Source organism: Tachysurus fulvidraco, chromosome 15 (assembly GCF_022655615.1).
Source record: "Tachysurus fulvidraco isolate hzauxx_2018 chromosome 15, HZAU_PFXX_2.0, whole genome shotgun sequence".
Taxonomy (NCBI): domain Eukaryota; kingdom Metazoa; phylum Chordata; class Actinopteri; order Siluriformes; family Bagridae; genus Tachysurus; species Tachysurus fulvidraco.
In genome coordinates, this window is record NC_062532.1 from 4,515,557 (window position 1) to 4,530,313 (window position 14,757).

General features: G+C 36.9%; 1 pseudogene and 3 gene segments (V, D, J or C); all 4 read left to right on the top strand.

Annotated features, from left to right (window-relative positions):
* The first annotated feature begins 408 nt into the window (after positions 1-408).
* Positions 409-12,535, top strand: LOC113645979. The segment is given in 3 exon segments: positions 409-541; positions 633-923; positions 12,492-12,535. Coding segments are annotated over 3 exon segments (378 nt in total).
* On the top strand, positions 5,511-6,765 carry LOC125138633 (annotated as a pseudogene).
* Positions 9,708-10,595, top strand: LOC113646127. The segment is given in 2 exon segments: positions 9,708-10,150; positions 10,235-10,595. Coding segments are annotated over 2 exon segments (348 nt in total).
* Positions 12,536-13,519: 984 nt separating the features above from the next.
* LOC113640841 overlaps positions 13,520-14,757 on the top strand; it is a 30,053-nt gene continuing 28,815 nt past the window's right edge. The window contains 1 exon segment of the V gene segment in view: positions 13,520-13,658. Coding sequence covers positions 13,616-13,658 — 43 coding nt within the window.

Below are 14,757 nucleotides of genomic sequence, written 5' to 3' on the forward strand. Positions count from 1 at the left end.
TCTGTACTTTTGTGAAGCTGCTTTGAGACAATGTCATTTGTTAAATGTGTTAAACAAATTAATTGAACTGAATTGAATTCACAGATTGAGAAATATGGATGCAAATGTTAAAAACAGCTAGAAAAAGAGCTCAGTGTCATAATCATTGAGACTAATATTGATTTCCAAATGAATTGATTTGGTTAAACCAATTGATTTACTATGTTACTGCTGATACTGTATCTGAGTGTTTTCTCTCATTTAAACCATGCTGGAAAAAAAATATTTTCATTATTGGTCAATGTGAATTTTTTTTTTACTAACAGCCAGAACATTATAATCTTCTGTATCTGCACCTGTAGGGGGCAGCAGCTGCTTGTTTTTGAGAAGGATTCATGAAACTATGAAATCTAACAGCTGAAGTGTGTTCATGCAAATTCACCGTTATAAAAAAACAGCCTCTTGCTCACCCGAAGTTTGAGTCACACGACTGAATCAAAGAGCATGATGATGGGGCTGAGGGTCACTCAGTACTACATCTTTGTTATAATGTTAACCAAAGGTACCTGAGACTTCTGTACTGTTTATTTCTTCCCTCAGAATATCTTGACTGTGTTGATGATGATCTTTGCTTGTTATGTTTTATCTGCTAGGTGTCAGCAGTGATGAGATCAAACTGGACCAGACTCCTGCTGTGGTAAAGAGACCTGGAGAAACTGTGAAGATCTCCTGTAAGATTCACGGCTTTGATATGACTAAGTACTACATACACTGGATCAGACAGAAACCAGGGAAAGCTCTGGAATGGATTGGCAGGATGGATGCAGGCAGTAATGCAGCAATATATGCAGAGTCTGTGAAGAACCAGCTCACTTTAACAGAAGATGTCTCAGCAAGCACACAGTACTTAGAGGCCAAGAGTCTGAGGACAGAGGACACTGCGGGTTTTTTACTGTGCCCGAGAAGCCACAGTGACTGGAGCTGAGGAAGCAGCTGTACAAAAACCAGACACACATTGTAACTGAACTAACTGAAGTTGCTTAACTTATAATTGTAACACAGATGAACACGGTTTGATTCTATTTACTGTTCCAATTATCTATAAATGTACCTGGATATAACCCTAAACTGGGTGTGGCCTAAACTATTAATAAAAATATAGATTAACTCTGTTTCTATGCTCCTGGAAACACTGGAAAATGCCATACTGTAGGTAGAAATGTCAGCTCTGTCAGCATGCTGTGTTAATGTGCTTCTGACTGTTGATCTAACCAACAAACTAGATGACATCCCATTCCCACTACACACTGTAATACACACATCCCAGTCCCAGTACACACTGTAATACACACATCCCATTCCCACTACACACTGTAATACACACATCCCAGTCCCAGTACACACTGTAATACACACATCCCAGTCCCAATACACACTGTAATACACACATCCCAGTCCCAGTACACACTGTAATACACACATCCCAGTCCCAATACACACTGTAATACACACATCCCAGTCCCAATACACACTGTAATACACACATCCCAGTCCCAATACACACTGTAATACAAACATCCCAGTCCCAGTACACACTGTAATACACACATCCCAGTCCCAATACACACTATAATACACACATCCCAGTCCCAATACACACTGTAATACACACACCCCAGTCCCAATACACACTGTAATACACACATCCCAGTCCCAGTACACACTGTAATACACACATCCCAGTCCCAGTACACACTGTAATACACACATCCCAGTCCCAGTACACACTGTAATACACACATCCCAGTCCCAATATACACTATAATACACACATCCCAGTCCCAGTACACACTGTAATACACACATCCCAGTCCCAGTACACACTGTAATACACACATCCCAGTCCCAATATACACTATAATACACACATCCCAGTCCCAGTACACACTGTAATACACACATCCCAGTCCCAGTACACACTGTAATACACACATCCCAGTCCCAATACACACTATAATACACACATTCCAGTCCCAATACACAATGTAATACACACATCCTGCTCCGACTACACACTGTAATACACACATCCCAGTCCCAATATACAATATAATACACACATCCCAGTCCCAGTACACACTGTAATACACACATCCCAGTCCCAATACACAATGTAATACACACATCCCGGTCCGACTACACACCGTAATACACACATCCTAGTCTGAATATACGCAGCCTTTGTACTAAAATGTAACTAACACCTTCTGAACACAGCAACTGCAACTTTATTGTGTGAGGCTCATTTTAGACGATTGTTGATTGAACATGTTCAGGTCAGTTAAAGGTGTGGTCTCTGTTGTTTGAGAAATGCTTCAGAAAACTGCGTTGGACCACCAAACAAAACAAAAACAAAACTAACGTGTAGCCAATGAGCAGAAAGGGGTGTGTCTTGTCAATATGGGTGGATAAAGTGTTCAATGCGCATGTGTGACATTAGCAGAAAGCGGTTTTAACATTGACATGGAGGATAAAAACAAAGAAAGAAAGTGAAGAAAGGCTTACGATAAGGCAAGAAAAACGTAGTACTAACAGAATACGGCTTTCTATCAATTAAAGTTCAGAAAATTAAATTAATCAATACACTTACTTGTGTAACTGCAAGTCTTTGTGCCTGAAACATGCGTACATGCTCCAAGTCTTCTGTTTCCATGTTATCGGCAGCAACGTTACAACCTCTGCCTCTAACATTATAACTGCCTCGGGTTCTAGGTGTTGACCGTCTCCTTCTGCATGAAACGGAGCTAAACCTTTCATGGTACAACACACAGTACTACAAAAACACATCTGTATTACCATAGTATTACTCATTGAGTTCATTTATTGATAAAAATACCCCCTCGGTCATCTGCCCCTGACACATTACAGTACAAACCCACATTTTCAGGTGGAAGTTGAATGATGTAAATCACAATATTAAATCAATTATAGTATAAATATTGTGAGAAAACATGTTTACATCTCCAAAGACAACGTTTCAAATATAAAATCTTGTTGAAAGCTGAGTTTATAAACCCACACGTCCTCCATCAGATGAATCTCCTCCTCATGATATAAATACATTTCAGATACATTCTCCTCCCATCATCAGCAGATAAACAAATCCAAGTGTCAGAGCTGGATCTCACTCTATTTATATGATGTGATGGTGTCTGTTAAACTTTGGAGAACAGAGAAGACTCCAGTCCAAACAACACACACCATGTTCTCTACATCTCTACTGCTCCTGCTGGCAGCTGCTTCTTGTGAGTGCTTTATCAAATTCATTCATTTACTAGATGAAGAATAAAGGTGCAGCATATATTGTGTGAGATATCACCATGTGTTTTCCTCCACAGATGTGCATGGTGAGGAACTGACTCAGCCTGCTTCCATGACAGTCCAGCCAGGCCAGAGTCTCTCCATCCAGTGCAAGGTTTCATATTCAGTTACGAGCTATCATACAGCTTGGATTCGACAACCTGCAGGAAAAGCTCTGGAGTGGATTGGAATCATCTATACTGGTGGGAGCACAGCTTACAGTGAGAAACTGAAAAATAAGTTCAGCATCTCCAGAGACACTTCTACTAACACAATAACAATTGGAGGACAGAACATGCAGACTGAAGACACAGCTGTGTATTACTGCGCTCGTTACACACAGTGAGACAGAATAGTGGATTCCTCTTACAAAAACCTTATGAGACATGTTACAGACATCCTCTCAGTGTAACTAATAAATCATCTCAGTCACACTTTCACTTTCTTCCACTGGAATGAAGTCAGAATCGTTTGCAGCATTTTAAAACACAGTCACACAAAGTCATTTTAAAATAAAAAAGAAAACATTATTGAAAGAGTCTTCATTCTGAACCATTATTAATCCCTTCATTTTACAGGATTTTTAACCAGCAGTTGGAATCAGTGTTTAATGAGTGGATTCAGGAATAATACAGCATGTTTCCAGCAGTGTGTTGTGTTTAACACACAGTCAGTTCTCATAGTCTGAGCTTCAATAACTGAAACAACTGAAGGAGGCAGCAGAGCTCAACAAATAAAGTGAAAAAAGTGAATCCACAAACTGCATTCTGTATGAGACTCATTCAGTATCAGTCATTATCAGACAAATATCTACATTTTCTCTTCTTTTTCACTCTTTCCATAATGTGTGATTAGTTATTTGGGTTGTTAAACACAGGTTGGACAAATAAAAACACTATAATTTATATAACTACATCCTCCTGTGGTTGTGAGGTTTCTCAGTAACATGACAAGATGTATTTTATAATGCTGTTATAATGTGAGGTTCTAAATTAAACAGCATTATAAATGAATAGAAATAAAGTTTCCTGTTTTAGATGAATAATAATTTCTGTAAATTTTCTTATTATAAATTCACCTGAAAACACCTGATAGTGTTTAAACTTATTAACACCTGCCTTAAGCTTCTTACTTCAAACACAATCTCAAGCTGCAGTAATATATATCTCTAAAAATTACAGACATGTTTAAAAGATGAGGAGGTTTTCTCATTTTTATTAATGTACTGTATATATAAGAATCCATCCCATGTTGACCCTAAGATAAGGAGTGTCTCTATGCAAATGTCCTCCGCTGTTATAGATTTAAGCAACAAAGACCAAGAGCTTTAACTTCTTCTGCTCCAACACACACCATGATCTCTACATCCCTACTGCTGCTGCTGCTGGCAGCCGTACACTGTAAGTGTTTTTACATTTGACATGTAATACAGTTTTGGTTCCTTAAAGCTTTTTGCTTTTACATCATTAAAATAACTTTTCTTTAACAGGTGTTCACAGTGTTGAGCTGATCCAGACCGGATCCACAGTATTAACTCCTGGTCAGTCACTGACTCTGACCTGTAAAGTGTCTGGATATTCATTAACTGATAGCAGCTACTGTACAAACTGGATACGACAACCTGCAGGAAAAACTCTGGAGTGGATTGGATACATATGTTCTAGTGGGGGCACTGTCTACAGTGAGAAACTAAAAAGCAGGTTTCAGATTTCCAGAGACACGTCCAGCAGCACAGTGACATTAACAGGACAGAACATGCAGACTGAAGACACAGCTGTGTATTACTGCGCTCGTTTCCCCACAGTGAGACGAATAAACAACATCCCTGTACAAAAACTCCTCATTCAGTGTCCACAATAACACTAGACACAACACTGATCTATAGGAGTCAAAATGTAAAATAAATAAATAAATAATCCACAAATGAGAACAAACAGATTATAGTTAGTTCATTGTTTTAATAATTGTAATATAGATTTTAAACCATAATACAAAATCTTTAATGTTACTGCACATGATAATCACTGTAATAATCATATCACTAACAAGACCTTATGATAATGTAGGTTGAAGGATTAGTTGCTTTTTCGCTCTGTTACATCATCATGACTCCCACATGTTTTCTATCATGACGTCATGATGCAAATCCAGACTGCTGTGTGTCCATGCTGTATTTATGTGCAGCTGAGCTGAGTGGAGAGATCGAGTCTCATCAACACTCACCATGAAGATCCCACTCTCCTTATTCCTGCTACTAATCAGCTTCATAGGTGAGTTCTCATGCTGAATCCGGAATGTATCTTATTATTTATTTTTAAATACACGTGTTCTTTTTTCTGTATCAGGTATTCAGTGTCAGAGTCTTGAGTCTATTCCCACTGGTTCAGTGGTGAAAAAACCTGGAGAAACTCTGAGTCTTTCCTGTAAAAGATCTGGGTTTAACTTTGGTGGCTATGGCATGAACTGGATCAGACAATAAGCTGGAAAAGCTCTAGAATGGATTGGGGCTATCTGGTATGATGCCAGTAAATCAATATACACCAAAGACATTGAGGGATGTTTGGAAATTACCAGAGACAACTCCAAAAACATGGTGAATCTGCAGCTGTCCGGTTTGAATGCCCAGGATTCTGCTGTTTATGACTGTGCTAGAAACCACAGTGGTACAAACATGTTAATCAGCCATTCAAAATTCTCCCCCAGATGTGGTCAAAGAGAAAAATGCATTCAAAATAAAGGGCATTTTCACAAGATCTGCAGGTGGCACTACAGCTCAACAAATATACTGTAACATTGTAAGTGTCTTTAAAGTACAACGTATTCTCATATCTTCAGTAACATCTAGATACTCCACAATTTCTGTGAGAAATGTATTTCTGTGAGACAGTCTCTTATTGTCAAATTCCCACAAAGGAACAAAGATGGAAATAAATAACATTTTTTTAAATGTCCGACTTCAATCAGTGATTATTGAATACATACATTTCACAACAATAACAGTAACTATAAACATAAAAATAGTTCACCATATTCCTCTTTAATTAATAAATAAATTTTAACATTGATTAAGTGGCATTGATTATTAGAAAATTATTATCTACACATTTGTAGCAGTAACTCCATGTCACAGTAGAACCAAAGGGTGCAGAAATTCATGGGTATTGTTTATATTTTACACAATAAATTATCGGTCCCTGCATCCACCACCTCTACAATTCCTGAGTGTGATGTAACCTGGTCCTTGTGATCTACCTGGTCCTTGATTATTGTCCTATAACAACTACAACTACTCCTTACTGAATTTGCCAATATGAAGAGTGTGTTCACTTCACATAAATTCACCTGAGAACATATTTAAATGTTCCAAATTTTATAGATTTATAATCACATATTTGAGAAGTTTATGAGATGAGGAGGTTTCTACATCTAGAGGAATCCATGGTTCACCCTCTAAGTTTCTCAGAAAAGTGAGAAGAAGACATCAGCTAGCTTTCTGTCAAGTGATCTGATGAGATTGTAGTGCTAAATTTTAAACTATAATTATATTTTAAATGTATACTTTTTAAATCATGTAAATTAATACTGACATCTATACATCATATTATAATTGAGTTATGATTTAGATTGATAATGACCAAATTTACAGTCCTGCTCACTCAAGTTATTGTTCCTTGTCCCAGTGGGATTGACTTGTACATAATTGTAGGAAATGATAAATTGATATATAGTAAAATTAGTTTTTTGTTTCGATTTATATTGAAATTGTAATACAGGATTTATTCTTAAATATGTTATACAAAGAAAACTAATAACATTGATATTATTTAGATATTTTCATTGATTTCTTTGAAACCTGAGGTTTTCTGAATGTTTTTTTTCTGGCTTTGAATGTTTAAGCTCTAACTATGTTCACTATTACATGCACAAGAAAAGTGCTGCTATCTAACATGTGATGTGATGAACACAGGAAAGTGATGTACTTACTATTCATGGTGTATCATTTTTGTAATATTTGTTACGCAGTTAACCAGACTGCAAAATTCTACATATTTTATAAATAGTCTTTGAATCATGCAGTTGTGGTCATTTCATATATAGGTCTGTAATAAGTGTAATAAGTACAATATATGACAATAATAGGATGTGCTGCTTTCTAAATAATATAGATAGAAGGAGAAAATCATACTGATTGAGAGTAAGAAGCTGGAGACTATATAAATGTATACAATATCGGTTAAATCAAGTAAATTAAAATGAAATCTATACATCATATTATATTTGAGTTATGATTTAGATTGATCATGACCAAGTTTACAGTCCTGCTCACTGAATCATTGTTCCTTGTCCCAGTGGGATTGACTTGTACATAATTGTAGGAAATGATAAATCGATATATCGTCACTGTCGGGCGGAAACCTCGTATGTCCAAATTTTGTCAATTTCATATTTTTTCACGTATCGATGCTATTGGTCAGTCCCCACGTGGGTCTGTTATTTTTTTTTACAAGTTATTAACCAATCTTAAGTCTTGAAAATATCTTGACCCCTGCTAGTTCTGGTGCTCGTCTGAGGACAGGACAATCAACTGCAACGCGGACTAAACCCTGTGCATTGCAGATAAGATACGGCGTTTTTTTAAATTCTTGAAAAATAATGATTTTAGAGATACGAGGATTCCACCCGACAGCAACGATATAGTAAAATTAATTTGTTTCGATTCGTATTGAAATTGTAAAACAGGATTTATTCTTAAATATGTTACACAAATAAAACAATTAACATTATATTATTTATTATATTTATTATATATTATTTCGATATTTTCATTGATTTGCTGTGAATCCTGAGGTTTTCTGAATGTCTTTTTTTCTGGCTTTGAATGTTTAAGCTCTCACTATGTTCACTATTACTTTAAATGCACAAGAAAAGTGCTGCTATCTAACATGTGATGTGATGAACAAAGGAAAGTGATGTACGTGTCTGTAAGTCTCTGTCTCCTACTGTACTTCTCCATGTACCTCATGCACTGGATCCAACAGAAACCAGGAACAGATTTAGATTAATCTGAGAGAACTGTAAATACATCTGATTTCAATCTGACCATAACAGGAAGCATTAATTACATACAGTAACAACACGTTCATATCATTATTAATAATAACAAACAGATGAATTATTTCCCACATTAAATTGATATGGAGATGAAACGGGGTGTGAGTGTGATTAACAGCTGCAGAGCTGCACTCAACACAGCCTCTCTGTAATGTTTATGCAAATCTGCATCTCCTCTTGTAATATTAGCAGCGTTCTGATCTAGAGAGGAAACACTTCTCATTAGTCTTCCTTCAACACAAACATGTTTGCTTCAGCTCCACTGCTGCTGCTGGCTCTCGCCCCCTGTGAGTGTTTGCATTGAAGCTTTATTATTTCATCTGATCCTTTCAGTTCGACATGTCCACCTTTTCTTTTTCTCTTTTTACAGATGTGTTCTGTGCTACTGAGTTCATCCAGCCAGACTCACTGCTTATAAAGCCAGGAGAGACTTTAACCATCACCTGTAAAGTGTCTGGAGCTTCTATCACTGATAGCAGCAGCCACTATGGAACAGCTTGGATTCGACAACCTGCAGGAAAAGCTTTAGAAAAGATTCATTTAAAGACAAGTTTGTGGTCTCTCGAGACACTTCCAGTAACTCCGTGACCTTACGGGGACAGAACATGCAGACTGAAGACACAGCTGTGTATTACTGCGCTCGTGATCCACACAGTGACACGACAAGCTGCAGTGCTGCACAAAAACCTCATCACAATTCACTTCTTTAATTTAATAACTACATTTTACTGAGTAACTAATCCCTACATTCCAAACACTTCAGACATTATTTAAAAACTTCTCAAACAATTACGAAGATATTGAATTACAAATTGTTTGTGAACATTTAATTAGAAGATAAACTATCTGCAGTGTTTGATATGATGAAGATTTCTGTGAAGAGAATGTTTATTTTGTGTTGTTGGAAGGAGTCTCCAGTGTCAGAGCGAGATCAGGGTTAAAGCTGTGACTTTATTTACAGCATGAGAAAGTCTTCAGGACAGAAAAGTTTGTACTTTTTCCTCAGTTTCAGGACAAGTGTTGAGGGAAGGACTGTTTCTAGCTGTAATAATGAACACGATAACAGGAAATAACTTGTTTTTCTGGCCCTAACACAAGATTAAACATATGAATAAACTATGAATAAATAATAAAAGAAAAGAAAAATTGTGAATGGTGATGAATAAAAGACTTCATGTTGTGATGATAACAGAAACTCTGCTTTGATTCATTGTTGATTGTTTTTCTGTAACAAAACCTCCCCAAGTGTTTTATTCCTTTCTTTCTGTCACTGAGCTTTACTCCTTCTCAATACAGGAGCAGGAGAAAGCCGTCTGTGTGAAATAAACCATCACCACGTAAACATTCCTACATTTAGGTTTCCTAATGTGTTCCTTAGATGAGTGAGGTGTCTTCTAACAATGATTCGATTTGGTTCCCTTTCTGATAGAGAAACATTCTGTTGTAGAGATTTACATAGTACCTTATCATCCACTCATCTATCCAGTGAGCAGCGTGTGGTTGTGGGTTGAACACCTCCATAGTGGTCATGGACGCTCCATATTCAAATAGAGTGGTGTATAAACAGCATGTTCTTGGCTGCTCTAGTTTCCAGTGAGCTCTGTGAGAGATAACACTCCCATACACTTTAAATCTGGGTGAAGCAGAACTCAGAGAAGGATGATTTTAGGACAGTGTATTTTATTGCTACTCATTTCATGTATGTTTATGTTTTTTATGTGAAGATTATTAGCATTATAATCAGTATAAGAGAACATTACTGAGTTCTATTCTTCTCTTCCAGATTCTTATGGACAGTCCCTGACCTCCTCTGATTCTGTGGTGAAGAGACCTGGAGAGTCGGTCACTCTGTACTGTACTGTCTCCGGTTTCTCAATGGGCTACTGGATGCACTGGATCCGTCAGAAACCAGGACAAGGACTGGAGTGGATCGGGCGCATTGATGGTGGCACCGGCACTGCATTCGCTCAGTCTCTACAGGGCCAGTTCTCCATCAGTAAAGACACCAATAAAAACTTGCTGTATCTAGAAGTGAAGAGTGTGAAAGCTGAAGACACGGCAGTTTATTACTGTGCACGAGAGTCACACTGACACAACAGACTCCAGAGCTGTACAAAAACTTACACAAGCACGTCATCGTGAGCTGTAAATATTCCCTCAGCAGGAAGCTGCACCCCCAGAGACCTTTATTATAAACATCATCATCTATTCACACTCAGTACTCAGGTCTTCCTCTTTATAACAATCTCTTCTAGCAGCTATTAATATTTTTAATAATAATAATCCACATGTTATGTATCACATTTACATTATGACGTCTTTACTTATTTGACTGGAGGTAAATCAGCTCTAGGACAATGATTGTGATGACTAGTTGGGACTATATACTGTACTATTCATGCTTTTATTCCTCCTGATTGTGATGCCAGCTGCAGGAACACTACAGGTCGATGGTTCATTTCCTGAATTTAGAAACACAGAGTCTGTTCATCAGCACAGAATCTGACGAGAGATCAAACTGAAATGTAGATGTTTACTGCAGCATCACTACTACAAACTCCTGGAATTAAAAATCACCTGTAGGGGGCAGCAGCTGCTTGTGTTCAAGAAGGATTCATTAAACTATGAAATCTAACAACTGAAGTGTGTTTATGCAAATTCACCCTGTTATAATACAAAAACATCCTCTTGTTCACCCGAAGTTCAGATTCAGACATGTTCATATTCCGGTTCTTTAAATGACTGTAAATAAACTGCAGCTCATTTTCCCCGTCTGCGTCTGCAGGTTTTATGTGTTCAGGTGTCCAGAAGAGAACAAATGTCTGTGCTCTTATTAATAGAGAACAAAACTACTGGAATTAGAGGTGTAAGGATATATATACTGTAACTAATCATATAATCATTCAGTATAACGAGACAATAATCAGGGTAATGTATTCAGTCACTCGGTCATCATTAGGAAGTATTTTATTCACCTAAATGGACAATTAATGTAATGTACTGAGTAATGAATCCCTACATTCCAAACACACTGTTATATACTCACAATGCAATAATTCCTCCAATAATGTTGATTCAATACACAACACAGAGAGAGGTCTTAGAGGAACAAAAGACGTCCACACATGCTACTGCATCCCATCACCCTGCCTCGAATATCATGCCTCTATGTCTTTAATTCCTTACTCTATGTTTCACTGAGTTCTTATGCTTCTGTTGGAACTTGTTTTAGATAAAGTTCTAGGTCTTCATTTCTTTTAGCAGAAATTAGAAATTATTGTCAATACAGGACCAAGTTACTGTTGTTTGATGCCTTGTGAGAGCCGTCTGTGTGAACAAGACCATCTTTTACTGCACATTCAGCTTCAAAAGAAGACATGAGATCTAATGAGTAAAGAGAAGTGATGAAGCTGACAGCATGAAACACACCCGGAGATTTACAGGAAGCTTTTTCTCCTCTCGTCTGTTCCTCTGTGGATGTTTTTATATCTCTAGTGGGTGTGTCATGCAAACCAAATCCTGTGTTTGAACCATTTATGCTGAAACATTCAGCCCAACAACATAGCAGCAGTTTGTGTTCATTTACAGCAGCAGGAATCATTTTAATTCTTTGAGATGGGACTAGGCAGAGTTTTGTGTTACTTTACTCTAGTAATCTTCATTCAATGTGAGTATTATTTGTAAATTGATTCAAATATTTTTCATTCATTCATTTTTAATGTTAATTCCTACCTTTGACTATTCTTCTATTTCAGATTCCTGCAGTCAGACACTGATCGAGTCTGATCCAGTTATCATCAAACCTGATCAATCTCATAAACTAATCTGCACAGCATCTGGATTAGACATTAGTAGCTACTGGATGGCTTGGATCAGACAGGCGCCTGGAAAAGGACTGGAATGGGTTGCAATTATTGAGGGTGATAGTGATAGGAAGTTTTACTCCAGTACTGTTCAGGGCCGCTTCACCATCTCCAGAGACAACAGTAAGAAGCAGGTGTATCTGCAGATGAACAACATGAGGACAGAAGACACTGCAGTTTATTACTGCGCCCGTGACACACAGTGATACTTCCTCTTATACATCAGTACAAAAACACAGACTTACTACAGACACATGAAAGGCTCATTGTCTGTTACAAAAAATGATAGAAAAAATGTAAATTTTTTATTTTTTATTGTACATTTCTTTTCTTTTTTTTAAAGCTGCTTTGAGAAAATGAATGGAAAAAAGTTAATTAAATCAACAGATTAAGAACTATGGAAGTAGATAATTTGGTTAAACCAAATGATTTAATATGTTACTGCTGATACTGTGTCTGAGGGTTTTCTCTCTTTTAAACCATGCTGATAAAAATGCTCCAATTCTGAATTCCTACTTTCTTTATTTACATTGTTGGTCCATGTGAAAGGTTTTTTTTTTTCCTGACAGCAAGAACATTATAATATTTTTGTATCTGCACCTGTAGGGGGCAGCAGCTGCTTGTTTTTGTGAAGGATTCATGAAACTATAAAAACAGCTGAAATGTGTTTATGCAAATTCATCCTGATATGAAAAAAAAAAAAACACCCTCTTGCTCACATGACTGAATCAAATGTACCTGGGTATAACCCTAAAGTGGGCGTGGCCTAAACTAATGATCAGCAATGAAAATATACATAAACCCTGTTTCTGTGCTCCAGGAAACACTGGAAAAACCCACAGGTAGAAAAATGTGATAAATGTGATTCTGACTGTTCCTCAAACCAACAAACTAATAGACATCACAGCCCCAATACACACTGTAATTCACACATCATAGTCCCAATACACAGCCTATGTTCTAGAAATGTAACTAACACCTTCTGAACACAGAAACTGACTTTATCGTGTGAGGCTCATTTTAGATGATTGTTGATTGAACATGTTCAGTTCAGTTAATCACAGAGACACGTTAGTGTTTTGTTCATTTCACTCTAAGACCAATTCTTCTAAGAGGAAGAACGTTAATGTATAAATGAGTAAACCTGAGACTTCAAGATCATGATGATGCATTTCATGCAAATCCTCCACTTGTGTCTCTTACATTAAGGAGGTCTGTGTGAGTGTGTGTGTGTGTGTGTGTAGTGAGGAGGAGGACAGCAGCTGAGCATTTTACTTCACTTCACTTTTATATCAACAACAATGCTGTCATTATCAGTGTTGCTGCTGCTTTCAGCTGCATTCTGTACGTCTTCGTGTCGGCTTTAGATTTAATTCCTGTTTCGTGAAAATGACTTGATGACTGTTGATTACATTATTTATAATTATTTATATATATATATATTTATTACATTATTTAAAAAATATATATATATTATTTAAAAAAAAATTTTTAACATTAATTCCTACCTTTGAATATTCTTCTATTTCAGATTCCTACAGTCAGACACTGATCGAGTCTGATCCAGTGACCATCAAACCTGATCAGTCTCATAAACTGACCTGCACAGGATCTGGATTAGACATTAGTAGCTACCGGATGGCTTGGATCAGACAGGCACCTGGGAAAGGACTGGAATTTGTTGCAAGCATCTACAGTAGTAACATATATTACTCCAGTACTGTTCAGGGCCGCTTCACCATCGATGAACAGCATGAGGACAGAAGACACTGCAGTTTATTACTGCGCCCGTGACACACAGTGATACTTCCCCTTAGACATCAGTACAAAAACACAGACTTATAGTCTGAGCTTCAATAACTGAAACAACTGAAGGAGGCAGCAGAGCTCAACAAATAAAGTGAAAAAAAGTGAATCCACAAACTGCATTCTGTATGAGACTCATTCAGTATCAGTCATTATCAGACTAATATCTACATTTTCTCTTCTTTTTCACTCTTTCCATAATGTGTGATTAGTTATTTGGGTTGTTAAACACAGGGTGGACAAATAAAACACTATAATTTATGTAACTACATCCTCCTGTGGTTGTGGTTTATGACAAGATGTATTTTATAATGCTGTTATAATGTAAGGTTCTAAATTAAACAGAATGATAAATGAATAGAAATAAAGGGTCCTTTCCAAAATTAATAAAAATTTCTGTAAGTTTTCTTATTATAGATTTACCTGAAAACACCTGATAGTGTATAACAGGGGTCGGCAACCTTAAACACTCAAAGACCCATTTGGATCCATTTCCCACAGAAAAAAAAACAAAAACAAAAAAAAAACACAGGGAGCCACAAAACCCTTTTGACATCTAAAATGAAGAGAACACTGCATGTATAATTTTTTACCTTAATGGAAAGTATAGAAAAAACTGTAGTGTGTTGCATTTATG